Source organism: Anastrepha ludens, chromosome 3 (assembly GCF_028408465.1).
Source record: "Anastrepha ludens isolate Willacy chromosome 3, idAnaLude1.1, whole genome shotgun sequence".
NCBI lineage: Eukaryota > Metazoa > Arthropoda > Insecta > Diptera > Tephritidae > Anastrepha > Anastrepha ludens.
This window is the reverse complement of record NC_071499.1, coordinates 15,277,746-15,305,629: the sequence shown is the minus strand read 5'-3', so window position 1 is coordinate 15,305,629 and position 27,884 is coordinate 15,277,746. Positions and strand designations below refer to the sequence as shown.

Below are 27,884 nucleotides of genomic sequence, written 5' to 3'. Positions count from 1 at the left end.
GGATATTTGTGTTAGGGTGGGTGCTTTTTTTTCGACGTCGTTCCTAGCAGATTCAGTTCTTGCATACAATTCTAAGAAAAAGCAGAGGCAGAGCTTCAAAGTCAATTTCGAGATTCTCAAATTTTAATGAAACTATCTTTAATTAATACTAAGTTACTATGAGGATTAATACTAACTAAAATTTTAGGAGTGTTATTTTTTTTTTTTTGGGCCCTCGTCTCATTTGAAATGCTGTTTTTTGGGTGTTTCTTTAAAAACGTGTAAAACGGAAACGAAAAAAAAGATTTTAGTTTTGTTTTCAGTATTTTCTTTTCTGATCTATTGTTAAAAAGTAAACAATTTTTTTTGGTCATACGAGGTTCGTTCAAAAAGTTGTCAGCCTTCGAAAAATGGTCTTCCATAAAAAGGTATGTTGCTGTTGCTTGTTTTCAGTATTTTCTTTTCTGATCTATTGTTAAAAAATAAACAATTTTTTTTTTGGTCATACGAGGTTCGTTGAAAAAGTTGTCAGTCTTTAAAAAATGGTTTTCCAAAATAAGGTATGTTGCTGGCGACTTGGATTCTGGGACTCACAGGAGTCTGAAATCAAAAAGATAAAAAAGTTTTGTTTTTTTCGGTCTTCTAACTGTACATAACCCCTTAATGAGTACTTGAGATTATTTCGTACGAAAAATGTTGCTTTGCTATCTATTTTTTATTTTAATTTAATTAAAAATGGCACAGTAAGACAAATTATAAAAAAAATTTAATATGTTCATAGAAAAAGTGATGGTATGTAATTTTTATTTTATGTAAATTAATCTAAAACTTGAAAAAAACCAAACAAATTTTTTTTTCAATATTTCAAAAATGTATTTTTAAAATTTTCCTTCCTCTTATAATTTTTGCCCACACGAGTTAGCGTTTCAAAAAGGACTTAGTGTAATAGATCCACTTCTAATATTTGAACATTTTGCTAACTCAGCACTTGCCGATAGAAACCATGTATCTGTGCTTAGCTTAGATTTTGAAAAGGCATTCGATCGAATAGGCTCTCACAATGTATTGGAAGAGCTAAATTGCTGGAAGATTGGAGAAAAAATGTATAATACTATCAAATCGTACTTATGCAATCGCAACTTTTATGTTCGTGCTAACAACCATGAATCCCAAATCCTTCCCCTCTCTTTAATGGTATTCCTCAAGCATTACCTCTATCTGTCATTTTGTTCATCATAGCTTTTAATCAAGTTAACTCTGTAATATCCAAACATCTGCATATCGAACCCTTCATTTACGCAGATGATGTAGTAATTTTTTTCAAATACCAAAAATTTATCAGAAGTTAAAAGTACATTTAGCGGTATCCTTGCGGACCTCGAGGTATGGTCACAAGCTTCGGGAGCCAGTATTTCTATGAATAAAAGTTCTACATTCCATATACGTCGCAAGCATAAATGCATATTCCCTCCCACCTATATCCTTCTCCAATACCATAATCCCCCACACCAACACACTTAAAATATTAGGCATTATCTTTGATAAGCGACTAACTTATAAGCAACATTGTGAATACGTTAGGTTAAGCCTATTATCTAGACTAAACATTGTTAAATACTTATCCTCAAAGCACTGTTTGATACATACAAGTAAAGCGTTTTTCAGTAAGAGCGCTTCAACTTTTTTTTCTGAATAAAACACAAACGGTTTGACATTTTTAACTAATTTTTTTTTTATTATCGAGTTTGAACATATACATTTAAGTATGAAATTCGATTTCTTTTGCATGACCACCGCGTGCACGTTTTACGAAGTCCAATCGTTGAACCCAATTTTCGACCACTCTTTTGCATAAATCGGCCGAAATTCCAGCAATTTCGCGTTCAATATTGGCTCTGAGCTCACAAATCGTCGCCGGCTTGTTACTGTAGACCAATGACTTCACATAACCCCAAAGAAAATAGTCTAGAGGCGTCAAATCACACGAGCGTGGCGGCCATTTGACCGGTCCATTTCTGGAAATAATGCACTCATCGAACTTACTCTTCAACAAATCAATTGTAGCGTGTGCTGTGTGGCTTGTGGCTCCGTCCTGTTGAAACCACATGTCGTCTAAGTATCGATTTCCATTCACTCCTAGAAGCACCTTACCACGCTGCAGTCAGGAGAAGCATCAGAGCCTTCCCCACTTCCCCCATAAACGTTACCTTAGCGGAAGCTGGACTTCCCACCATCTCGGAAAGGGTGGCCAACAATACAAGGACAAGTATTTTGAAGATAATTCAATGTAGAAACACACTTTTGTTTAAACACATCAACTCGAGTACTCAAAAATTAAACAGAAAGAGCCGGGAATCAACAATCTCCATCATTCTAAAAGAAGCCGAAAAACTGGATATCATTGCTCAGCCAGTACTTGTAGAACCTGCAATATATCCACCGTGGGTCGTTCCCAACTCGATGATATTGAACAATCTATCCAAACATTTAAAAGATTCCACTAATACAAACGAATACAACCAGATTTTTCTCGAAACCATTTCCCCATGTAAGAAATATTGGGAGATCATTTTTACCGACGGATCAAAAACCGACACCTGCACATCGTTTGCAGTGACAAACGCAGAAGGTGTTACCATCTATGCCGGAATTTTGCCAAGATTCACTTCAATATTTACGGCTGAAGCAGCTGCGTTACTTGAAGCAGTAATCTTTGCCTCCCATAAATGTAGGAAGCACTTAATTTGCACCGATAGCAAATCCTCAATCGAAGCTATCTTAAACCCCAGAAATGACACCCCGATGATAACAAAAACCCGCAATATAATTTCAATACATATAGGTGCAATCAAAATTATGTGGATTCCTGGGCACTCTGGGATAAATGGTAACGAAAAAGCCGACAAGAGAGCGAAAGAGGCGAATAAGGAACCTCTACACACATTTGACTATATCACTTGCAATGACATAAAGATACTAGCGAAAGAACTTGCCGCAGATAACGCAGCAACTAAATGGAACATTTATCAGCATCCTTATAAAAACTTTAAACCCTTTGGGGAAAAAAATATCTACCCTCCATCTGCATTATGTCACCAAGCAAAAATCTTTACTCGACTGAGAATCGGTCACACACTCATGACACATGCCCACCTGCTCAGCGGTTCACCGAAGCCTACATGCCCTTTTTGTGGCTCCAACGAATTTACTACACTTCATCTGATAGATACTTGTCCTTCCCTACAAAATATCAGAACATCCTTTTTCTCAAGCATCAAACCATCGGAACTCCTCAAACTGACAACGGTATGCAATTTAAATAAGATTTGTGATTATGTATCTACATAGATGTAAGTTAAGGCTATAAGACACGCTGTCATTTTTATTATACTAATCGCCGAAGGCCGTAGTAGCCAGTGCTTTAGCTCTTTAAGTGGAATAGTTATTTATAATTGTTACCTTTTTTAATAAATAAAATAAATAAATAATTTTTGTTGATATATTATATTTAACAACGTATTTGTAATTATTTTGTTTTCAGACCCTTTTTTATTTTCAAAACGAGATATTTTTTTTTACATTCAATCTTCGTAGCCATAGCTCCTTCTACAAGATGGCGCCAAATGAATCACCCTATCGGAAGATTGCGTTGTAAAAACCTACTCTAAGTCTCCTAGTAGCATACAACAAATGGTGTGTGCAATGCAATTTGAAAAGTTTGAAAAAAAAAACGTTTTAAATAAAACTTAAAAAATTAAATATATAAAAAAAATGCAATAAATAAAAAAAATTAAATAAAAATTTTAAGTAAATAAATTTTTTTTCTCATTTTTTAAAAATATCGTCCGCTCGGATTTTTAACTTTTTTTTTTGTTTTACACAGTAATCCCTTCAAGTCTGCTAGCATTCCACTATTTTTCACTTCATTAACAAGTAAATATTTTAATTTAAAATTTCAAAAATATTATTAGCCGAAATAACAACTGCAACGTACATAGAATATAATAAAAAAATTCAAAAATTAGTTTACCCGAATTTTATTTAATAAAAAGGCCGTAATGCATATCGAAACAAAACACAATTAATTGAATTCTAATACCAATTCGATTGGGACCATAGAAAGATATTTCACCCTATTTACCACAATAATTCACTTTGAAGTTGTTTGTCAAGATTAAATTTTATATTTCCCAACAGCCGCGCCAACTACAGCGAAAGCTTAGAAGTGCAGCAAAAAAATATGTTTTTTATAGCTTAAGAATTCTGTCTCAAATTTGTAATGTAATCAACTCCATTTAATGCATAATGAGCACCTAATTAAATTTACAAACGTGAATGGCAAATTAACGTAGAAAAACAAAAGCAACAAGAGCATGCCGCCTAACGCCAAGCAGCTGCTTATGCCGAAGGAGAGTCTCGTTTTTTCGCCACTTCCATTTGACTTTTTTTTTTTGTTTGTTTTTGTTTTACTGGCGCATGAAGTACGCAGCTGTGTACATGATTTGCATATTTTTAGGCGCCAGGCACACTGAATTTCCACAACGTCGAGCCATTTCGCATGCGCCAAGGAAACGAAATTAACACCGCGACAATATTATAATGAGCAGAAACGTCTTGTTGCCATTTTAAAAGCGTAAATTATTTGCTTAATTTTGGGTTTAGGTAGATTTTAAGAAATCCAAAAAAAAACAATTGTACGAGTAATAAAAGAAAGTAACTAATACAAGCAATTGAGGATGTGTGTGAATGGCGAATTGTCGCACAGATTACCAATTTGCGCTTTGAATGTTCGACGCATACATTTTTACTTATTTATTTATTAATGCAATATTTGCCTGGAATGTAGCTGTGGTGGTGAGTTTTAATTTTTGGTTATACGGGGCGATTACTGAAATTCTAAGAGGAGTGTTAATAGGTATATTACCTAGTTTTTTATATGAAAATTTTGTGTACTATTGGGTTCTGCAGCGAGTAATGGAAGTAAATTAATTTTTTAAATTAAAAGAAGTAAAAAGGGTTAATTTTAACTTAAGGAGTTAGGGGTAGTCCGAGGATGGATGATTTAAAAAAAATTTTTTTTTTGTTATTTACAAAAATAAAAACATAGCATTAATAATTCATGTTTTGACTTGGATTTAGCAAAATTTGAAAAAAAAAATTAATAATTGCAAAATGCAAAAGTTATCGCTGTTTGCGTGGAGCCCGTTTCTCCAGAAGTCGCTTGCGGTGAGCATCACAAGTCCTAGGAGATTCATCTAAAATCAATCGAACAAGAGAAATTAGTTTTATTAATAGATAATCTTGTGCCTAATCCAAATTAACAATATGGCGGCCTCAGGAAATATTTTTCAGATTTTCAAGAAAAAAAAACCGACAATTAATTTAAAAACAAAAATCGAAATTTTTGAAAAAAAAAAGTCCCTTGATCAAGCACGAGTTTCTTATGTTTTCTAAAAGCTGTGCAAATTTTATTGTAATCTACTAAGGGGTTTTTAAGTTACAGTGATCAACAGTTCAAAAAAACATGGTTTTGAGAAAATCGGATTTAAATCGGAGCGCCCGAGCGCCCTTTGTTAATTGTTGGATACTCGAAAAATATTTGTCCGATTCACTTCAAATTCTCACGCAATATTTTTAAGATATTATAATATTATTATATTACACGTCGGAATATTACAAAAACATCCTCAGACTGTTGCCCACAAAGAAGTCACAGACGCCGGAGACCATTAAACATATGGAGGAAACTAGTTGAAGTAGAAGCGCGACAAGCAGGCCGTTCATGGAGACAAATAAAATTTCGTGCGTAAAATAAACCTAGCTTTAACTTGTTTGGTGAGGCCCTTTGAGTCTCCTAGAAACCACGGTTTTGAGTGCCATTCGGGTTTTTTGGTTTTTGTTTTTCTAATAAATTTGGATTAATAACATACGTACTTAATTCTACAACTAATATCATGTTATTCCAAATTTCAAACCTTATACTCGTACAAGATTTATAAAAATTCGATCAGTCTTCATAAAATTTTTTTAAAATTTTATTCAGAATTCAAAATCAAAACAAAAAAAAAATTTAATATGCAATTTTATAACTCATTAAATCTTAGTATTTTCAGTACTAATGCATGACATTTTTTTCTAAGAAAGAAAAGTATTAAAAATCAACTTCATTTTCTAGCTTGCACTTTATTGTACTAATATTTCATGGGTTATACCTACAACTGCGCAACCATTTTTTTTAATCTGATTAAAAAGTCTAATTGAGAGGTATTAGATTTAAAATGGAAATAAAACAACGAAAATTCAAATAGTTTCGGAAATTTTTATTATTTTTGTGTAGAGCCATTAATTATTTTAAGAAAATTTATTCATACTAATGTTTTTCTTCTCGGTTTCATTGATGTCGATAAATACTGCTAACAAAAGTAGTTCCCACCTCCTGTAACTCGATCCTAACTCTAAATCTGGTCTCCTGCTCTCTCTCAGGAAAACAATACCTTTTAAAAGTTACACATTTATTTATTTATTTGTATCGTATTTATTCTATCACATCATTTATATTTAGCCCAAAGATAATAACTTTACAACATACCGATAGGTCGTTTTTAAAACTTTCGCATCAATTTGTGCCAAAAATGTATATCTCATACAAGTTTTTGAAGACTTAAAGTTAAAGAGTTAAAGAGAAATGAATCATATCGCAGCATCATTCTCTCATTGCTCTCAATTTACGTAATTTACGAAACTTGAGCAATGAGAGAAAATGTGTAATGTAGAAATTATTTTCATATACAGTTATATATATATATAATTGGCGCGTACACCCTTTTTGGGTGTTTGGCCGAGCTCCTCCTCCTATTTGAAGTGTGCGTCTTGATGATGGAGAGGACTACAGTTTCAAACCGACTCCGAATGGCAGATATTTTTATGAGGAGCTTTTTCATGGCAGAAATACACTCGGAGGTTTGCCATTGCCTCATATACAGTTAGAAGGCCGAAAAAAGCGAATTTTCCAGTATTTTTTTCTGTACAAACTTTTAAATTTATTGATTTAAAAATTTGTACACATATTATGTCTTCTTTTAACTGAATTTTAAGACTTAGTATTAGTGAAAATATTTATTTGGAAAGGAGCTACAGCTGATCTTCGTGGGCTCCTGTCGAAAAAGACGTTTTGCGGTGACCACTATATCTCTGAACTGGATCCTCTGAAGCTAAAAAACCAATCAGATTTCGTTAAAGTAAAGTTAAATCTAGTACTTTTTCGAAGGAATAAGCAAAATATTTGTTTTTTCACAAAATGGCGGTTTCTCAAAAAAACAATCGATTTTTTACCAAATCGCCTTAAATTGTTTATAAAAACAAATATTTATCGGTGAGAAAAAATCTTCCATTAATTACTTTAAAAATATATTTAAGAAGCTCGTATTAAAATTTGAGACTAATCGGTTTAGCCGTTTCCGAGTATCGACTTTGTTGACACCGACTTTGAAAACAATCGTTCGAATGGTTGACACTGAACCCAATTTTTGGAAGCAAATTTTAATGACTGGCGAGGCACATTTTAACCTCTCTGGCAGCGTGAATAAACAAAATTTCCGCATTTGGGGAACTAAGAATCGACACGAGATCCATGAAACGCCATTGCATGACCGGAAAGTAACTGTTTCTGCCGGAATTTGCGCCAAAACCGTCATTGGGCCATATTTTTACCGAGAAAACGAAACGGTCGATGGAAATCGATATCAATGGATGTTAGCTCATTATGTCTGCCCGCAAAGGCGGGAAAAAGGTTTAGACGGTTACTGGTTTCAACAAGGCGGTGCGCGATGCCACGAAAATTCCCGGGACGTGTAGTGTCAAAAAAAGGCGATATCGACTGGCCCCCAGATCACCTGACTTAACCCCTCCCGGACTTCTTTTGTGGGGTTATCTGAAAAGTAAGGTTTACGCCAACAAGCCCTAGACTACTGACCACTTTATCCACGCTATAAACCCGAAATGCTTGACAAGGTGATGACAAATGCAGAAAAAAGATGGCAGTTTGTGATTGCTGGTGGCCACTTGATTAATATTCTATTCAAAAAAAAGTTTCAATAAATTGTAAATAACCAAGCCAAATACAAATGCCTCACTTATACAAATCAGTTGCTTTTTTTCAAAGTGGTTCAATGTTTTCATACCGCCATAAAAGAGAGCGCTCCCTGTATATAACCCCTTAGGGGGCGTCCATAAATTACGTGAGATGTTTAAGGGGGGGAGGGGGTCGAGTCAAATCTCATCTAATCTTACGTTGGAGAGAGGGGGGGTCTCGGCAAATATCACGCAATTTTTTTTCTGATTGAAACAAAAAAATTGTACATGCTTAAGATTTAATCTCAAGCGTAATCGTAGTATGATTAAAATCATTCACTAATTCGTTCGAAAGAAAATAATTTCATTCATACTTCGACGTTATACATTACTATTGTCAAACCACCATATTTGTTTTATACCAAATAGCTCAATTTAATCTGACTTTGCGGTACAGTGTAGCCCGTCGGTTGTTTTCGCGCCACTATGAGCCGAACGCCCTATCCCTCAGGTTGACGTTTGACAATTCCGGACTTTAAAGAACATGACGGAAAATCATTTGCCCCATTTCTAATACGCGTACCGATTCAACCGCTGAATGCCTTCATCAGCACGCCTATTGATCTCTATTGCCCAAGTATACGTGATGATTTAGAGAAAATATGCTGCAGTACATGCGGTATTTACTTCGCATCTATCACAAGAGCTGCAGAGCACAGGAGAGCAGCTCACATTGCACCAGCTGAGCAAGCGCGTATGTTCCGCAAAGTGCGACCCTCACGGATTGTCACAAGACGAGCTAATGAGTTACTGTGCGCAAGCGTCAACGGCTTAGAGTGGCTAGATTAGAACGAAGTTGAAGGAGCACATGATTTTACTGAAAATCATATGGACATGTTGGTCCCAATAGTCTCTCTTGAAACCGCGCATGATTCTCCATGGACTGAATTAGAGTAGATATTCTTTTTTTAATCGCAGTAGTTACGATTTAAGTCTTCTATTGTTAAATTTTTATTACACTTATAACTCTCAGCAATATTGAATACTAGTCTTAACTAGTCGTAAATAAAAGCACGAAGCAATTTTTTTTTCTTTTTACAATAACAATCCAACGCGTTTACATAAGAAACCCACATTTTGAAAAATCTCACGTGAGATTGGGGGATGGGGGAGGGGGTTGAATAAAATCTCACGACATCTCACCAGGGGGGGAGGGAGGGTCAGATAATTGAAAAAAACACCTCACGTAATTTATGGACGCCCCCTTAAGTTTTTGAACAAAAAATTCATTATTCGGCAAATACCTATACAGTGTTGCCAATTTAGTCGCTTTGTCGCTAGAATTGACGACTTTTGCTTGAGTCTTGGCGGCAAAAAAAAAGTTTTGACGACAAAAATGATTTAGCGACTTATCTGGCGATTTTTGGAGAGCAAATCAAAACCATTTCAGGCAATTGATACTTTTCTGTCAACTTGATTGCCCGTGTATGCATACTCCATACTCTAGAGTAACAATTTACTGACTATAGATCAAATAACGCACTTCATCGCCATTTTTTTCAAATGAAAATTTTCGAAATTCCGTACGTACAACGATAACTACATTTATACAAATTAACAAGCAATTTCAATTTTTAATTCCAGATGATCCGTTTTTGAGTAATCGATGCGACCATGGAGGAGGAGGTGCTCCACGAGATTGTTTATAACTTTTTTGATAAATTAATATTTTTCCATAGAAATTTAGGATGACAGTATTTAATGGACACTTAATAAAATAAAAAATACGATTCACAAATTCCTTCATTTCCCCCCCTAAAAAAATCACTTATTTCTTTGGCTGTCACAGTGGTGTTCCCCCTTAAAGCGTAGCTTTTTTAAGCCACTTTTTCTTTACTATGCTTAAATATATTTTATAAATCCATTTAAAGACTTTAATTAATAATAATATAGTAAATTTTTGTATGATTTGCCTGGTTTTATTATAAAAGCGTAATAGTTAATATTATTAATTTTATAAATTTTCAAACTTCCATTTGAATCCAATACTGGATAAACTTCGTAAACAACTTTTTTAAATGTTTTTCAGACACAAATTAACAAAGCGTTAGAAAATTTAGTAGATTTATCGAATCATAATAAAAAAAACCAGTATTTCAGGAGATTGAAACTAACTTTCGTTGATCTCAAATTTCAGTAGAGTTGGTATAACTGGTTTAATTATTATTCATCTAAAAATTTTAAGTCCGCAACTGGCCTCTTGTGAACCTCTCAGAATGAAATTTAGGACCCGCCCCTGATGGAGCTAGCGACTTTCTAGCGACTCAGGGTTATTGGCGTTGGCAACACTGTACCTATATTAAACACTATTACTAAATAAAAAAAAATTTAAATTATGACGTAATTTTTCTTATGTAATTTTATTTTTCGGTCTCATTGTTACATTATTTGTGGCTTAAGGTAATTTAAGCAAGAATTTGACAAATTTGCTTTGACTTAAAAAACATTATTTCATTCGTTTTAACGAACTGTGAGATATACCAACCCAGAAAAAATAATTATTTAAAATTTAATATCAGGCACATTCCGAACAGAAGGTAAATAAACAAACTCAATAATGCTTACTAAAACGAATCATAGTATTAAATTTAAAAAATGTTTAATAGTAATAAAATAAAATTATTAATAAAAAGAAACCCCTTTAAAGGCACAGCAAACTTTAACCCAAACATTTACAATTTACGAACATTTGCAATAAACAACGCAGCTTTAAACGCTTTGCTATTGAAGCTATTGGGTATGGGGGAAAACATGAAGGCCGCGCAGTGATTGCCTACTGAAGAAAAAATAAAAAATAAAACAAAATGAAAAGTACACAAACAAAATCATCAGTAACCTCTTTACAAAGCAATTTTCCCTTTGTTTGTTTCCTTTTCACGTAGCCAGAAAATTCGTAGCGTTAACAAGTTTAAAAAGAAAAATAATTTCTATTTGTATGTATGTATGTGTGTGTGTGTGTGCAATGGAAAAGGGTTGAAAGTCGGAAAAGTATGCGCGGCATTGAAAAACAAGCTATTCCTATTGTTATTTTCGGTTATCGATTGTTTTTATTTACTTTTTTTTGCCTCACTTTTTGCTTTATTTTTTATGTGAATTTAACTTTGCTCCTTTACCTTTTCATGTTCTTGTTTCTTTGTACACCGCCAAGCGCACCTTCAATTGCTTGATCTACTCGCAAAAGCCGATTATTAAATTTGAATTTTGTATTGTAAACACGTCAAAACATTGATTGCCGCCGGAAGTGCCTGGAATACAAAGCGCAGTAGGCAAATCAGTTGATAAAAGTAGCGCAGGAGACGAGGGTGGTTTTGATGAAAATTAGATAAAAAAAGGTAAAAGATTTTATTGTATACATCAGTTGTTTTTGTTGTACTAGTACATCAAACCCGGCTCTACGGTGTAGTCTCTAGTCAACATCGTCTAAGTCATCTAACGGTAGGCCTAAAACACATGTTGTTTCAACGGGTGGGTTCAAAGAGAGAGGAGTGTTAGGTGCGTGGGTTTAAAGGTGCATGTGAATAGGTGGTTAGTGGCGTGGTGGATATATCTTCACATGACAAACATATTTATGTTGAGTATATTAAAGTTGATTCTAGATAGGTAGCAGTTTAACCTGCCACAGTATCCAGAGCGCAATTGCCGCAAAGAGACGCAGTTCTCACGCGGCAGCTGAAGCTTTTCGTCTGCGATAGATGGTGGTTGGGCTTCGATAGCGGCATTCGAGGAGCGCGAGTCTAACAAACTGGTAAAAGACTTCTGAGTAATGCCGGTTAAGGCGTTTGGTCCTGGATCTCCTCAGTATAGTTAAAGAGATGGCTTCTGAAGGGCCTAGGAGATGGCCTCCAGCAAGTGCCTAATTAAGAAGCATAGTAGCCTCGCTGTGGAGATGTTGTAAGAAAGAAAGCGGGAGGCAGCCCGTGACCGTCATTATGCCTTTTTTGGCAAGTTTGGAGCTTCCTCCACTGCGTGTCACTAGTGCCAATCGACGAAATGGGCAGTTTCCATGACAGTATTGTAACCGAGACGACCCGGATTTATATTTGATCAAGAACTGTCACTTCAGAAGCATTCCCCGTATATGCATGGAGAATGTTTATGCTGATACAACAACAAGTAGAGAAGTAGAGTAGAGCAAACTAACAAATATGTATATAGTTTGGGATTTTTTGCAGTTAGTATCGGAGTGTCATCGGCTTTGACCTTCAGCTGTATTTTAATCTCATTTATCCAGGTAGTGAATAGAGTCACCCTGGATTTAGTTGGAAATTTCTTGCAGTAAAGAATCGAGGTGGCCACCGTGGTCGAATGGGATGGTGCATGACTACCATTCGGAATTCAGAGAGAGAACGTCGGTTCGAATTTCGGTGAAAGATCAAAAACTAAGAAAAAGTTTTTTCTAATAGCGGTCGCCCCTCGGCAGGCAATGGCAAACCTCCGAGTGTATTTCTGCCATGGAAAAACTCCTCATATCCTTCGGAGTCGGCTTGAAACGGTAGGTCGCTCCATTTGTGGAACAGCATCACGACGCACACCACAAATAGGAGGAGGAGCTCGGCAAAATAAAACGGGCCAATAAACAAAACAAAAAAAAAAGGATCGATAAATGCTTGAGAGATAGTCGTTCTCTTTTGAACAAAAACCAACGATTTAATTGCCGGACGCCAATATCGAGTAATCGTCATCATATGAAGTCAATAAAACTCCCTCTGTTAAGGAAGCTTCGAAATGTAGAAGTTAAAAAATGTGAAAGGACACCACCTTGCGGTACTCATTGCTTTATCCTCTTAGTCCAAGGAGGATCACCTCCTCAGTCCCGTCGGTAGGATCGACTGTAGAATATCATCTAGTAGCATAAAATGGCTAACTGTACCGAAGGCCTTCCATAAGGCCAACCCTGCCAAGACTGTCCTCTCGCAGAGGCGGTTTTGAGAAAAGCAACAGAAAAGAGAGAATGATGTTGGAGACACTGGCGCATTAGGCCAACTAGAAGCCGTGGAGGTTTGGGGCGCATGAGAGCAACATGTTATGGTTCACTCCAGTGTGGTTCACTTCCTGTGAGTCTTAAGGTCTAAGCAGGTCTTAAGATGGCACCTGCCGTTGCACTGATTACATCTCCATCAATTTTAGTACCCTGTGGAGCAGAGGAGGAAAAGACAGCTGGCATGCATATAAAGCTGTAACCAAGGCGAATCTATTCAAAGTCGTGGCATTCGAACAACAACATTTTGTAAATTAGAACTGTCAAAGGAAATAGAATGGAATCAATGACAAATAGATAAAATTAGTTTACCGCATATTCACAACACAACAGCAACTTGTACCGGCATTTTTAAAATAAAAGCGAGTTGAAGAAGAATAAATCAAAAACTCTAATCACACCACCTTCTTAAGATTCGCCTTGACCAGAACGACGATAGAGCGAATGGAAGGGCTTTTCGTTCATTCATTTTGTGATTTTCATTATTTCTTTTCACTGATATCACCTTTAATAGATTCGCCTTGTTAACCGCTGAATTCTAAATTCCAATTATAATTTTCACTCCTAAACGGTAAATATTTTTTTGTAAAATGTGGATATTATCGCAATGACTGCTCTTAGTGCAGAGAATAACTTTTAACTAATTGCTAACAATTTTGCATGATGGTTAGTCAGCCCACGATATTGCCAAAAATCTGCAAATTAACCTTTCGCCAGTTTCATGGCTTGAAAAAAACCAATGATATAGAAAGACTAACTGTCAGTAAAAATGGCCGTTACTTCGAAAGTGCAGTCGGTACAACTAATAAGGACTGGTGTGTAGTGGCTCCCGCAACATTTCCGAAAAGCTTTTGAATAGTTTTTACATTCGTATTTTGTTATGTTACATTAATACAAAAATACAAAACATTAAATATAAAAATAAGTACTTACAAACATCCATATATACATAGAATCGTATATTGCAATTTAAAAACTAGTGGTGTCGTATTTAGTATAATGCGATATGGCAATTTTAAGCAAAATATAATGAAACTTGGTGGAGATGTTAGAGAGTGGTTCAGAAACAACCTTTATAATATTGTAGTTTTGCGGTTATTTGCCTTCATAGTGCCTCCGTGAACTTCACTATAGCTTGCACAGTATAATAAAAACATTTTTTCTAAACTTCACTTAAATTCACAAAATATACCGTCACACGCGTGTTTTTACTTGTTTTCATACTTATATTCGACCTACTTTTATGAAAATTAAATGCAAATGCAGTTTTCAATATCACTACTTTCCAATTTAAAACGCGAAAAACAATTTATTGAAACTGACAACAGTTAAGTGTTGCCGGATGCCTGCAAATGAATATAAAAATATGAACAAAAATGAAGTTGTTGTTGTAACAGCATAAAAGCTCCCCATACATATATATGGGGGATGCTGCTGAAGTGACAGTCCTTGGCCGAATATAAATCCGAGTCGTTCCGTCTACGTAGAACCGTCTGTAGTGTGAAAGAATAAAAAAAAAAACAAAAAAGAAGTATGATGATGATAAACGGTTCACTAGACATGGCTAGTTTACTGGGGCGGCAGCCCTTGGTCGGGAAAAACCCGAGTCATTCCGGTAGCCTATAACCGGCAACCATGGGAAGGACAAAAATGAAGTATGAAAGTATGAAAAATACTATGGATGGCGTAGCCGGAGTTGGACTGATGAGGGTTATTTTTTTGAACCACGGCCGCCTACGCGAAAAGAAGTTCTACGCAAAAAAACTTCAAAAACCCCTTAGCCTAAAGCTTATCCAACCAATACAATATACTTCTATTTAATTATTTTAATTTTATTTTATTTCACTTTTATTTTATTTCTAAAAGCTTACATGATAATCGAATTATTAGTAAACTCAAGCAAACTCAGCGCTAGCAGCAGCGGCTTTCGGCTGGCTGGGGATGTGTGTTGAATCAGATACGACGAGGTAAGGTCGGCGTCCTTTAGAAATGTGTAAATTTTTTGTATGTTATATTCAGTGGCATCTTTTAGAAGTAGAAGAGGATCTCTGTTGCTGAAGTGGTGATGCCTTTGAGAAGCAAGTGCTGGGCAGGATACCAGTAGATGATGCACACTGGCTGTGGCTTAGCAGAAGGGGCAGGTATATACTACCCTGTAATAAGTTTGCACTAGTTATTATGGTGTGTTTGGGGTAATGTGGTTGGTGGGTACTGATGATGGATATGCAGGTTTCGTACAATTGGGGCTTATATTCGAATAATGTTTGTGTTTATAATACGACCATTCACGACCATCACTTGTGCTATACACATCGTTCCCACGACAGTCGGTTCTACGTTACCGGAACGACCCGGGTTTATATCCGGCCAAGGCCTGTCACTTCAGCAGCATTCCCCATATATGTTTGTATGGGGAATGATTATGCTGATACAACAACAACAACCATCACTTATAAACTGTGAATTTTGGTTTTTAATTACTTTATTAGTTTTCTAAACAAAAAACAAAAAATTCTGCAGATTTAAAAGTATCCTTCTAGTGAACCGTCTCTACATACGAATTTCGTTCTTATTTGAGGTGTCTGGCAACACCAACTTTTCGCTAAATTGCGCAACTTCATCCAAGGCGAATATATTCAAATCTGTGAATAAATACGCCTTGACTTTGACAATAAATTACTTAAAAACTATAAGTTGACTATAAGCCTGCGGAAGGGCCGTTTAGCTGTTTTAAGATGGGGATGCACCCCTCTATCCCCCCTTAACATTCTGTCTTTTTTTTGGCAAAGCAAGTTGCATTATACTAAATTTTGCGTAAAAAATCAAAGATATTGAAAGGCTTACTGTCAGTAAAAGTAGCGGTTACGTCGGAAGCGCAGTCGGCGCAGCTAAAACAGCCTGGCATAGGCGAGTAGTGGCGCCCACAACATTTCCGAAAAGGTTTTGAATACAATACGAAAATACAAAACATTAAATATAAATATAAGTGCATACATACATAGAGAAGTATATTGCAATTTAAAAACTACCGTAATATCTATAAATTAACCAAAAATAGCAGCTATAGCAAAGTGCTCCATATCCTGCCATTAGTTTGCTGAAATGCGAAACTGCAAATTTTCATCGGCATTCTCAACCTGCCACCTCTTCCAACCAATCATTTAGCCTAAACGGGTGCCTCCTGGCTATTGCATGTTCATGGCTCATCATTTATTTACTACGCCAAGCAGACGAACTGGCGTAAAGATGAAAGCGCAACAAAAAAATGTACAAAAAAATAGCATCGAATCAAGGAAATACTTGCACAAAAACTCAATGCCATAGACTGAAGCTACCTACTAAATTCCGAATGCAATACAATTGCAATTTATGAAGGCACCGAAATAAAGACGTGCTACGGAGCAGTATATTAAGTATCTATGTGTATGCGGCTTAACTATTTGATGGTTTGTGATGTGCAATAATGCGATGGGCGCGACCATCAATGGGCGGTGTGCTGAAGACAGCTGCTGTAGTTGAAGCGCATCAATGCCCGGTCCGTTCATCAGCAATTCAAGAAGACTCTTAGTACCCATAGCTGGCATGTACTTTAAGTACCATTTTGAGCAACATTAACGAATAAATGTTGCAGTGCATTTAAGCGGATGGCACACTGGTGCGCTATTTAAAGGAACACATTGCAGATGTGTAAAAAAGTTTGCAACTATAAAGAAGTGCCCTTAAATTGCAATGCAAAAAATGCTTAAGAATACTAAGATTTTTTAAAGAAGGCATTTATTTTTTATATAAACATGACTTTTTCGTTAATTAATTAAGATTATTTCCAACTAACTAATACGCTAAGCTACCTACTTATCTTACATTTAGTGTGTTAAGTGCTATTTGTATTTGTTGTAGTAGCTTAACCTTAATATTTTTAAAGCGCTATGTGTGAGGTTAGGTTGACCTGGCTGGCTGAAAGCCATCACATAGACCTATTGGTCTTTAATGGTACTAGATGCAGCTTGACATTTACGTTTCCTTGTAGTAGGCTTCTTGTAATAAGCCTGCGTCTTCTGCGAATCTAAGTAAACTCTGAAGCTCTAACCCCGAGAGACATTCTAACCTCTCAAATTGTAGAGCGCCTAAACATTTCATTCGGGTATGCGCTATGTGTTAATGTTAAAGTATATCGTATTGATATTCGCGTGCTTAATTTTAATTTTACATTAATCCGCGTATGCTTGATATTACGCGTAATTCTATTTTCGCGTGCGTGCTACAATTCAAAATTATCTTCATAGTTGTCTTTGAAGAGCAGCAGCTGCTCGAGCGCATCTACATAATCATCTTCCTCCATACCTGCAGCTTTGTAGCGATGCAGTTTTGCTATTTTCACGCGTTTCGCTTCGCGGTGCAATGTTTCTAAAGTGTCGCCCAATTCGCTGGATGACTGCGCAGCTGCAAGCGTCGGCACAGAGACCACTTTCTCTTCAGCTGGCCGTTTTGTTGCAGCCGAGAGGAAGCCTAACTTTGTTACTTCTTCAGTAAACATTTCACTTGGGTAGGGAATACGCGTTGGCATAGCCATCGACACTGATGCCACATGCGCCATACTCGCATGATTCGCGCACTGCAAATAGAGTTGAAACATTTCCGATACGCTATCACATTTATAGGCAGCCATACGCATTTGATCTTTTGCTTTCTCCAAAGGACGCTTGAGACGTTCGTATGGTATGCCGCGCACACAAAGCGACTGTATAATGTAATCAGTACCAATGCTGCAGTTTGGTGTGAGTGGCGTGAAGATTGAGCCTTCAAATTTATCTAAACAATCAATAAGATCGTGATCATGCTGCATAGGGAAGGGTAGCGCAAATGCAGCTGCTGCCAATTTGCGTCCGTAATTGTTTATATCGCCACAGAAACCGGCGAGTGAGTAAGCGCTGGGCGCATTGCGCAGCCGATAACGTAGTGAGATCGTATCTAAATATGCAGCAAGTACAGCTGAGGTTTGATACAAATTATCCGATTTGTAATTAAGCGCACGTATTTGGCGTGCTTTGCCCAACTGTCGCCAGACACGATCACACGTGCTGAGTGGCACAAATAATGATGCTTGCTCGCTGAGTTTTTGAAACGCTAATGCGCTATTCACCACACGTATGGAGTCTGTCATGGGCTCATCTGGAGTAGGAAAAAGTATTTTGTTTTCATATTATTTTTACAAAACTTGAGAAAATTCAAAAAGCCCACCTGCATTTTCAAAGAGCGTATTTCGCGGTGAGTATACTGGTAGCGCAAAATTTGCTTTGCCATACTCATCATTCAAATGCGCTAAACATTCCGTAGCCAAACCCGAGTATCCATTAAAGCAATCGAATATTGTTTGGAAACCTTGTAAATAGTCGCACTCCTCCACGTATTGACGTATTTTGTCACAAAACTCATCCTCGAACTGCTCCGTTTTCCAGAGCTGTACACCGCATGCAAATGTGTCGAATGTTTGCTTTTCGGGATTGTGTTTATATTCATTAATTACATTTACAGTGCGCGGATGATAGCGCGCATAAAGATAGTCCGTCCACGTTTCTACATTGTCTGTTAAACTGTAGTCGATGTCTTGAATATCGACCACTGGATTGTCGAGATCTTTTTGAAAGTCATGTCTTGAAGCTGTTGGTTGTTGTACCACTTCTACCTCAGTGGACAAGGTTTGGAGATCTTCTTTAAGCTTCTTTACTGGGTCATCTTCATTAGCATCGTTGTCTTGTGTACGTTTAATGCTGTTGCCATACAGTTCGCCTTCTCGTGGTAAGTGCTTTAGTGAACCATCCAAATCCACAAGTAATAGACGCGGCGTGTAAGTGACCTGCCTCTATAAGAAGCAACAATGAAATTGCAATGTAATTTTAAATTCGAACATGAGCTCCGTCTACTCACATTCAAATTTACACCTTCCCTATATAATATGTCATGGTTTATTTCAGAAGGTGCGCCTTCAGGATTATAGTTGAAACTAGACTCCTGCAGAATACATACCACTAAATTAATTTCGAAATGTGCAGATGTAAAAGTTCGGTGACTCACCTGAATATTCCACCAATGTGCGCCAATATAATTTGCAAAATTACCAAACTGTAAGGTTACCACCTCACGACCGGAGGCCATTTTAAATTGTTTTCCTGCTTATTTGGCCAATTAGTGAGTTGACAAAATAAATGCAGCAAATCACGATCAAAGAAATGCTAGTTGGATTAAATAAACGGCTGTGCACATCGCGGTAGGAAATCAGCTGTGACAAAAGTGCTGCCAAATTTGTAGTAGTCGGCACAGGATGCATACGGGTAATACTTTTTCGAAATCATTGGAGAACAAGATTACTTTAATATCACTTGGGATGTTTCCAAACGAATTTTTATAAACCCACTGGCTTCGCACCACCATACATAAAATGTTTTTTTTATATCGCAAGAAATTTTTCATATTAAGTTTTCTTTATAGAACTCGTAAAATGTTTAAACAGTTGAATTAGTTGATTTTTTTCATTCAACATACTTTCTAAAGATGTCACAATAGCCTTTTCTGTACTTTTTTAAAATTTGATTGTGGTGGTCACCTATATACAGGTAAGGTGAAAGAGCCGATAAAAACTTGTAATTATACTTTGATTCTTTAATTTCCATTTCAATTTTTTACGCTAAATAAATTATGCTAAAATAAATAAAGTCAAAAATGTTTTTCTAGTTCCTTGAATGCTCCAGTTTTTATTATATTTTCGCCCAAAATTAATATTAACATAATACACTTACAACCACAACAGTACAACAGAAACGCTCATAAGCGGCTGTGTATTTGTTATTGTTTTCCCATACAGGCATTTCGTATGAGAGGAAACCATTACTCACATAAAATATCATAACTCAGGAACGGCTGCACCGATTTCAATCAAACTTCACACAAACCACCTCCTTAAAGATAGAAAAGAACTCTAAAATGTTTGTGTCAATCGGTTCGGCGGTTCTTGAGTTATAAGATTACCAAGGAAATGTAATGTATAACGACAACTTGAAATAACCCAGGATCAGCAGTGTGGTTAGGAATTTCAGCTGATATAAGGCTATCGATTTGATCCGGAGTGATTTTATGTACCAGCCAAATTAGTATATGTGCGTGCGGCAATTACCTTTTCTGCCATTCGATGGAGTACATATGGCAACGCACCTCCCCAAATACATATAATTTCACAATTAAATCCATAATTGCTTTACATTTTTGCCGAAATTTATACTCATGTGGTTCAAACACATCCTAGGGTTATCCAGGTCCACGTTTTGGTCTATATCTCGAGACCCAAGTTACGGAGGGGCATTAAAAATACTCTATACTATAGAATCATCAGCAGCTTCCATTTGCTACCCATATTGTACAAACACATCCTAGGGTTACCCGGGTCCACGTTTTGGATTATATCTCGAGACTCTAGTCACGGAACGGTATGAAAAATACTCTATACTATAGAATCATCAGCAGCTTCCATTTGCTACCCATATTGTACAAACACATCCTAGGGTTACCCGGGTCCACGTTTTGGATTATATCTCGAGACCCTAGTCACGGAACGGTATGAAAAATACTCTATACTATAGAAATCATCAACAGCTCTCATTTGCTACCCATATTGTACGAACACATCCTTAAGTTATTGGGGTCCACATTTTGGCCGATATCTCGAGACCCTAGTCACGGAGCGGCATCAAAAATACTCTATACTATAGAATCATCAACAGCTTCCATTTGCTACCCATATTGTACAAACACATCCCAGGGTTACCCGGGTTCACGTTTTGGCCTATTTCTCGAGACCCTGGTATCCGATCCGATTCTTAAAATTTTAAAACACAAACCATCTACTGAATAGTCCAAACAAAGCCTAAAAATTTGGTTTGGATAGGTGAGCCCGTTCTTGAGTTATAAGATTACCAAGGAAATGTAACTTCTTTTTATATATATAGATTTTTTGAAAATCAGAAAATTCAGAAACGTTTTTGATTCATTTTTTATTCATATTGAAATTTCTAATATAATATAATCTAATTTAATACTATTCGTTTGGGAAAAAAGAAATCCATTATCTTCTCGGTAGATAGTTGTAGTGATAACTTAAAGGTTATGCTCTTTGTTAAGGTGACATTTCTCACTGAAAAAAATATTGCCTTTTTTTGTTTGTTCGATTCAGTTATTAATTACAGGGTGTTAACAATGAAAGTCAAGAAAGAGAAAGTTCGATACACTTTGCAGTTTTTCTTTGATAAAGAGGAAAATGCAAGCTATACCGCTGAAATTCTAAATGGTGTTTATGGTTGCGATACTGTCACAGCCAATTACGCGTACTTTAGTTTCATCGATTCCGGTCAGGCATTTTCGACATTAAAGAAAATGTCGTTAAAATCAAGAAAATAATCGAAATTGACCGGCATGTTAGTAGTCGTAGCAACGCCGAGGAGATAAAGATCGACCATAAAACAATTTTAAACCATTCGCGGAAACTTTTTACGCAAAAATAATGGACCGCTACGTCATGCTAAGGGTTTCTATTAAATAATCCATGATGTTCACGATGTAGAGAACACAAAAGTGAAGCCATCCGCTAGATGCTACCATCTTCTTGATGATTTTGACATTTGAGTGACGTCAGCACATAGGGCGCCCAGGTCGGGTCAGACTTTTCTGACTAAACTTTTTCGACTTTGGACGTGAATTTAACATATTTCCATTAATCTAACGCCTTGAGCTTCCAGTTAGCTTCTTAAAATTTAATTTTTTATCGATTTATGGATTTAACCTTTTAAATATGATCCTCGATTAAGACGAAAAAAGGCCAGACCCGGGTGCCCAAAAGAAGGTTTTAAAAAAGGTGTCCAACGGAGGAATAAAATATACAATTATTTGTATGCAAAGTTAATAGTTTGCTAGTCAATCAGTGAATATTTTGATTTTTAAGCTAAGAAAAATAATAAAAAAAGAAATATTTTGAGGACTTTGCCTTGAACCTATGTAAGAAGTTGTGCAACTACAAGAACCAAGTGCAAACTTCGCTAAAAGACCACTTCTGCAATTCTTCAGTGCTTAGTAGTTATGTCACTTTATTAGTAGAATCCGAATTATTGATAGTTTATTAATGAAAACGATGGTAAACCTTTAACAAAGTGTGGTAGAATATTTGTGAACATTTCATTGTACGTCAAATTGATATTATTCGAAACAATAACAAAAAATATAACAAATACTAATGATTGAAGAAAAGTGCGTGTAGCGTAGTACAAATAACAGAAGTGAAACTTTAAAGGCAGGCAAAGAAAGAGGGAGAGACCCGAGAGTGAATAAAAGAGAGAGAGAGAGAGAGAGAAAGAATATATAGTATATCTAAATAAATTCACAACATTTGCAGAGAATACAAATAGACAAAATTTACAGAAAACGGAGAAGGGTCGACCGGTGTAGGTAAACACCAGACACAAACCGCGGCAGCAACGCGCACTACTCCGATCGTTTATCACCCGCACAAACGCAGCGATTCCAGGACCGCAGCAACGGCACAAATTACCGCAAGGCAATACCAATAAATCCGACTCCGGAATGGATAGCACTTTATAGTACGCACAAGCACTAGCCGAGAAACGGAAATACGCGCCAAAAAGTAAGCACCAAAACAAAAAAAAACTCAAAAATTGGGACCAAAAAACGCCCCAAACAGTAGGCACCAAGCAAATATAACGCCAAAAAGTAGGCACCAAAAATATATTTCTTACAAGTTTTCACCAATAAACAAGCGCCAAAAAGTAGGTACCAAAAAAAACGCCAAAAAAATTGGGACCAAAAACGTCCCAAACAGTAGGGGCCAAGAAAATATAACGCCAAAAAAGTAGGCACCAAAAATATATTTCCTACAAGTTTGCACCAACAAACAAGCGCCAAAAAGTAGGCAGTGTTATTTCTCACTAGAAATTAGCAACCACAAAGAAAAACTCAGGAAAATTTGCCTAAAGTGTATCTAAGATATATATAATGTATAGCTCTCTCTCTCCTTTTCCTCTACGTTATATCTTTTTTCTCTCTCGCGGAACGAAAATGCCCAAAACGTTTCATGGCCTTGAAATTGTATTCTCTATTCTCGCTCGTCCATCGACGAAGAAGTTTCACTTCAAAAATTAAGATATTACATACTAACACAAGTTTATAAACGTAAAACTGCCAAATATTTGCAAAAACGTTATTTCATAGTAGTTTGTAAACAACTTCACATCGCTTTGAAAATCGCCTCCTCTAAATGTAGCTTCACTCTTGGTGTTTACTCTTCAACCAGCACATTTCACATTGACTGTTCTACTTTACAAAAACAAAATTTTTGGTAATTTTGTAAAATATGTGGTAGCAGTCGTCGAGGTGAAGAATTACCCGAAATGTGATAGATCTACTACAATTGCGAGAAAGTGGCAGCACTTGGTCGGGGATAATATAATAAAACAGCTGAAACTAATTTCGAGATTTCAATTTAATAACATTCGTTTTCACAGCGATCTAAATATTCCAAGGAACAAAATAAGTGATTTTCGAAAATTCGATTCCATATTTCTGATTCGGCGATTGTAATATAAGACTCCACTTTCTTGAATTATTTACCTTGTTAATAATAAATAAAAGCCACTGATATCCAAATATATTTCTTTTGTATTATAAGAATTGCGACATTTATGGTATTTCATTCGTATCATATATGTATGTACACTTTTTAGTATTATAGTATTACACATAAGTATTTTTTACATTTTTCTTTATATTTTGCATTTTTTTATGGAGATTAGGATTAACGCGATTTGGTTGCATCTTACGATAAATGCATGTTCTTATGGGCAGATTCATAAATATCTCTTAACATCCGATGCTATGCTCTTGTGTGGCTTTTCTCGTAAGAGGTTGCGGTTTTACAGCAAATAATTACTTATTATCATCATTCAACTTTAAGGATAAATATATATTCCAAAAAAGTGCTACGAACTGCGCAAACACTACTTGATAGTTAATTGGAATGAAGGTGAAATTGAAAATTTGTGCAGGCGGCCAAAGTATATAATTTCCAGTCATAACCGTTTTATAATCCTTTCTCAATCGTTCTTTTATTACTGCTGGTTTATCACCATTTACCAAACCAAATACACTTATCACACCGGCTAGAAATACTGGTGCAAAACATATTTGATCTAAAGCCATTTTCTTCAATCCGCGTTTAAGTGTCGAGCCATTTTTCGGAACGATTTTATCAAGACTTCCATACCAAAATTTCAATGCTGGGCCGATATATAATAAACCCACGGAAGAAAATTTCAACACACGTTTTACATCTACGTCGCGAAGCTCTCGTTTTTCCACAACTTTTTGGCAAATAACGTCCCCGACTGCCATAATAGCGCTGACACGGACACCCTCAAACAGTACGGAGCGAATAGATGCCATTTTAGAGATAATATTGTGTAAATAACTGAAAATTTTCTAAAATTGATAACTTTCGTTTCTGCCGGTAAATGAATGACTTGATATATAATATATATATATGTCAAAACCATTGTAAAATGTAAATAAACACATGTGTAATTCCACATGTATTGAATGGAAGCACTGCTTTGACCGGCTGTTTGGTTTGGTAGTACAACCTGTAGACACATTACACTAAGTTCACACAGATCTTAGATCTTATCAGTAGAAGGAGGTTGTCCTTTGATCAGTGTCCTTTGCAAGTTAGAAGCCATATGCATTTTTAGGTTATGTAGGTAACCTGTAAAATGGAAGATTATTATCGTTATCATAGATCTATGATTAAAGGTACTTGGATAAAACATTTATATTATCAAACCGTTTATATTTACTTGTTTTGCTTTGAAATATTTGTGTTAACTTTGTTTATCAACTGTTAGGCAAGAACAATTTATACTTGGAAAGGTTGCATTCCTAGTTTTGTAAGTTTACCAGATTGTTTACGACTCGAAATCAGCGTGTAAAATTATGCCGACGGTGTAAAGGAGTTTCCATAAACATTTTGTTAGATCGTTTGCGGCATGGGTAGTGGCAATGCGTAATCAGTTTGATTTATCACACATCTTCACCTTTTGACGTGATAACGTCTTATAATTCGATGCAGCCGGCGCCACGCACCAAAAATGCGGCGGCATCTTGCTCATGCGGCGCTACCTTGCTTATAGAAATTAAAACAATAAAAATATCTTCCGTTCGGAGTCGGCTTGAAACTGTAGGTCCCTCCATTTGTGGAACAACATCAAGGCGCACACCACAAATAGGAGGAGGAGCTCAGCCAAACAACCAAAATGGTGTACGCGCCAATTACATATATATACATATATAAAATTAAAACTTGTTGATTTTACAAAGATCCTTTCATTATTAGGAAGAAGAGCAGTGTCATGGCAAAAAATGTTAACGTCAACTGTTTTATGAGAAAGGTTAGTATTTCATTGGGAAACAATTTTTTTGGCGTGATAACGTCTTATAATTCGATTTAGCCGGGTGCACGCACGAAAAAATTCCAATCTAACGGTTAGACGGGATAATTATAGGTTCATTATAATATTGCTATAAAGTTCATATTTTATTTTCTTCATTTTGTTATTATTCATCCTCAATGTTTTCAATTTCAACAAATGATACGAGTGGCTTATGATAGCTAAAATATGATACAAATGCTTTGGTTTCGATGTTGTCAACATATCTTTGAAATACCGCGTCAATTGTTGTTTTTTTCTGTCGATATTCACGACACTCTTCTGCATTATTTTTCGGCATAATTGCGGTAAATATTTCAAAATGAAAATATTTACGAATATAAAAATACGGACGCAATACAGCACACGCGGTTGCTATTATGAGCGTCGTAACGCGTATATTACACAGACGTACTAACATACACACAAACATTCGTAGGACGTTTGGTCTAAGCAAGTATTACGTAGTGTAGTATAGGTATACATACATAGTGCCTTCTCGCTCACCGTGGCTCCGTAATACGCAGGCGCGCACACATACGTACTAGCATACATACGAACATACATACGTATGACGCTTGAACTAAACACCAAAGCAAGTAATAGGCAGTGTAGTATACATACTACAATACTCACTATACTAGCGTGGCTCAGCAGTACACAGCCACACACATATACGTATATCAACATATAACGCTTCGTAGCCAGTTAGTGTCGCTTTTTCGTTTCATCGAGTCTCAAATCACTCCCAACGATTCTAAAGAAGTTTTCACTTCAAAAATGTGTCGTTATCTTGCTCATTCGTCGTTACCTTGCTTGAACTGCAAGCGAGAGCGCGGAACTAACGACAAAAAGGCACAATCGGCCCCGTGTTCGGCAACGTTCGACATCTGGCTCTCTCCTATTTGAGTGTGCATATATATGTATGTATATGCGTATATGTATAAAAATTCACATATTTGTATTTGCATATGCCTTCTTCCTGTGTGCGTGGTAATGAACCATTTCTCTATGAAGATGACTAATTTGATTTATTTGAAGAATTTAAAATAAAACCAATTTTATCATCTTCATTCTTACCGAATGTATAATTAGTGACGTTAAACTATCGTCAGTAAACCGACTTTGCAGAAAACCTCTTTTTTTCAATTTAAAAATGTCATTGTATGAATCATATTACTATATTTGCGCATGCAAACCGCCAGGTATGTAAAAGAAAATTAGAGCTAATGTTAATTCAAGTTGATGACACACCACAACCCCAAAATCCCAGGAGTCACTTTTTCAACAGTTTACTCTACTTCTTTGCGCATGCAACCGCAATTACCACTAACATACAACACCGTACTAAGGTCCTCAAATCGCTAGCCTGTAGCACCTGGGGCAAAAATAAAGAAATTTTGCTAAATTACGCTGCGCCCATCTGGCCGCCCGACATTAGATATTCACAATCGACAAAACTTTAGAATACTATCATCAGGACAGCCACAGGTTGCTTTCTAATGTCTCCCCTGCAACATCTTCACAACGAGGCCTCCGTGCTCCTGGTTAAAGGGCAGAGTCAGATGCTCAGCAACCGCAGGACTCACCTCTGCAAGTACTTGTTAGAGGCAGTATACGAACAGACAATAAACGACACTTGTCGCGAGTTTTTTATCGCATTCTTTAACTCCCGACCCGTAAAATGCCGCTATCGGAGTCTAACTGCCACCCATCGCAAACTAATAGCTTAAACGCGACTAGATTTGGTTCAATTACAATTAGGATATTGTAGCAGGTCAAACTCCTACTTACCTCAAATTTACCTCAGCTTACTCAATATATGTCCAGTATGGGAAGCTATCCTGCACGATACTTACCTATTCACATGCGCTCTTAATCCCTAACCTAACACACCTCTCTAATCGATCGAAACAGCAAGTTTTCTGGGCCTAGATGAGTAACTACACCTGGGAATACACACTGGTGGTATGTTTTCTGGGCCTACCGTTAGATGAGTGACTACACCTGGGAATACACACTGGTGACTACACCGTTCCGGCAGGTCTTGATGAACTCCTACAACAACAACAATAGTGATGACGTGATATTCGACAATACGGATATGCTCTAACAGTGGAAATTCGCAGTTTCCACCTGCCATATATGTTTTAACAGAATTTGCTTAAATAATTTGAAGGTGTAAATGTTACAGTGCATGTAAGCATTAATGATTTTTGCACCGAATTCTTTAAAGTTGTATTTATAAATCTAAAGTTGTA

General features: G+C 36.4%; 2 protein-coding genes across 2 annotated transcripts; both read right to left on the bottom strand.

Moving 5' to 3' along the window:
* Positions 1 to 17,023: 17,023 nt before the first annotated feature.
* On the bottom strand, positions 17,024 to 19,377 carry LOC128857053 (protein misato). Its single transcript, XM_054092593.1, has 4 exons — positions 19,160 to 19,377; positions 19,013 to 19,096; positions 18,326 to 18,947; positions 17,024 to 18,256 (listed from the first exon to the last, which is right to left on the bottom strand). Exons 1-4 carry the CDS (start codon positions 19,238 to 19,240, stop codon positions 17,346 to 17,348), a joined length of 1,698 nt encoding a protein of 565 aa, XP_053948568.1. The 5' UTR covers positions 19,241 to 19,377; the 3' UTR covers positions 17,024 to 17,345.
* Positions 19,378 to 23,782: 4,405 nt separating this feature from the next.
* LOC128856276 (mpv17-like protein) lies at positions 23,783 to 25,074 on the bottom strand. Its single transcript, XM_054091572.1, has 2 exons — positions 24,994 to 25,074; positions 23,783 to 24,902 (listed from the first exon to the last, which is right to left on the bottom strand). Exon 2 carries the CDS (start codon positions 24,581 to 24,583, stop codon positions 24,068 to 24,070), a length of 516 nt encoding a protein of 171 aa, XP_053947547.1. The 5' UTR covers positions 24,584 to 24,902; positions 24,994 to 25,074; the 3' UTR covers positions 23,783 to 24,067.
* Positions 25,075 to 27,884: the final 2,810 nt, after the last annotated feature.

What these genes read in the sequence shown, in the direction of transcription:
- LOC128857053 (XM_054092593.1), bottom strand. Translation starts at nt 19,240, where the DNA reads ATGGCCTCCGGTCGTGAGGTGGTAACCTTACAGTTTGGTAATTTTGCA. An exon ending in CACATTGGTGGAATATTCAG is followed by an intron (nt 19,097 to 19,159) that starts GTGAGTCACCGA and finishes TGTATTCTGCAG; the next exon opens with GAGTCTAGTTTCAACTATAA. An exon ending in TACGCTCTTTGAAAATGCAG is followed by an intron (nt 18,257 to 18,325) that starts GTGGGCTTTTTG and finishes TTCCTACTCCAG; the next exon opens with ATGAGCCCATGACAGACTCC.
- LOC128856276 (XM_054091572.1), bottom strand. Translation starts at nt 24,583, where the DNA reads ATGGCATCTATTCGCTCCGTACTGTTTGAGGGTGTCCGTGTCAGCGCT.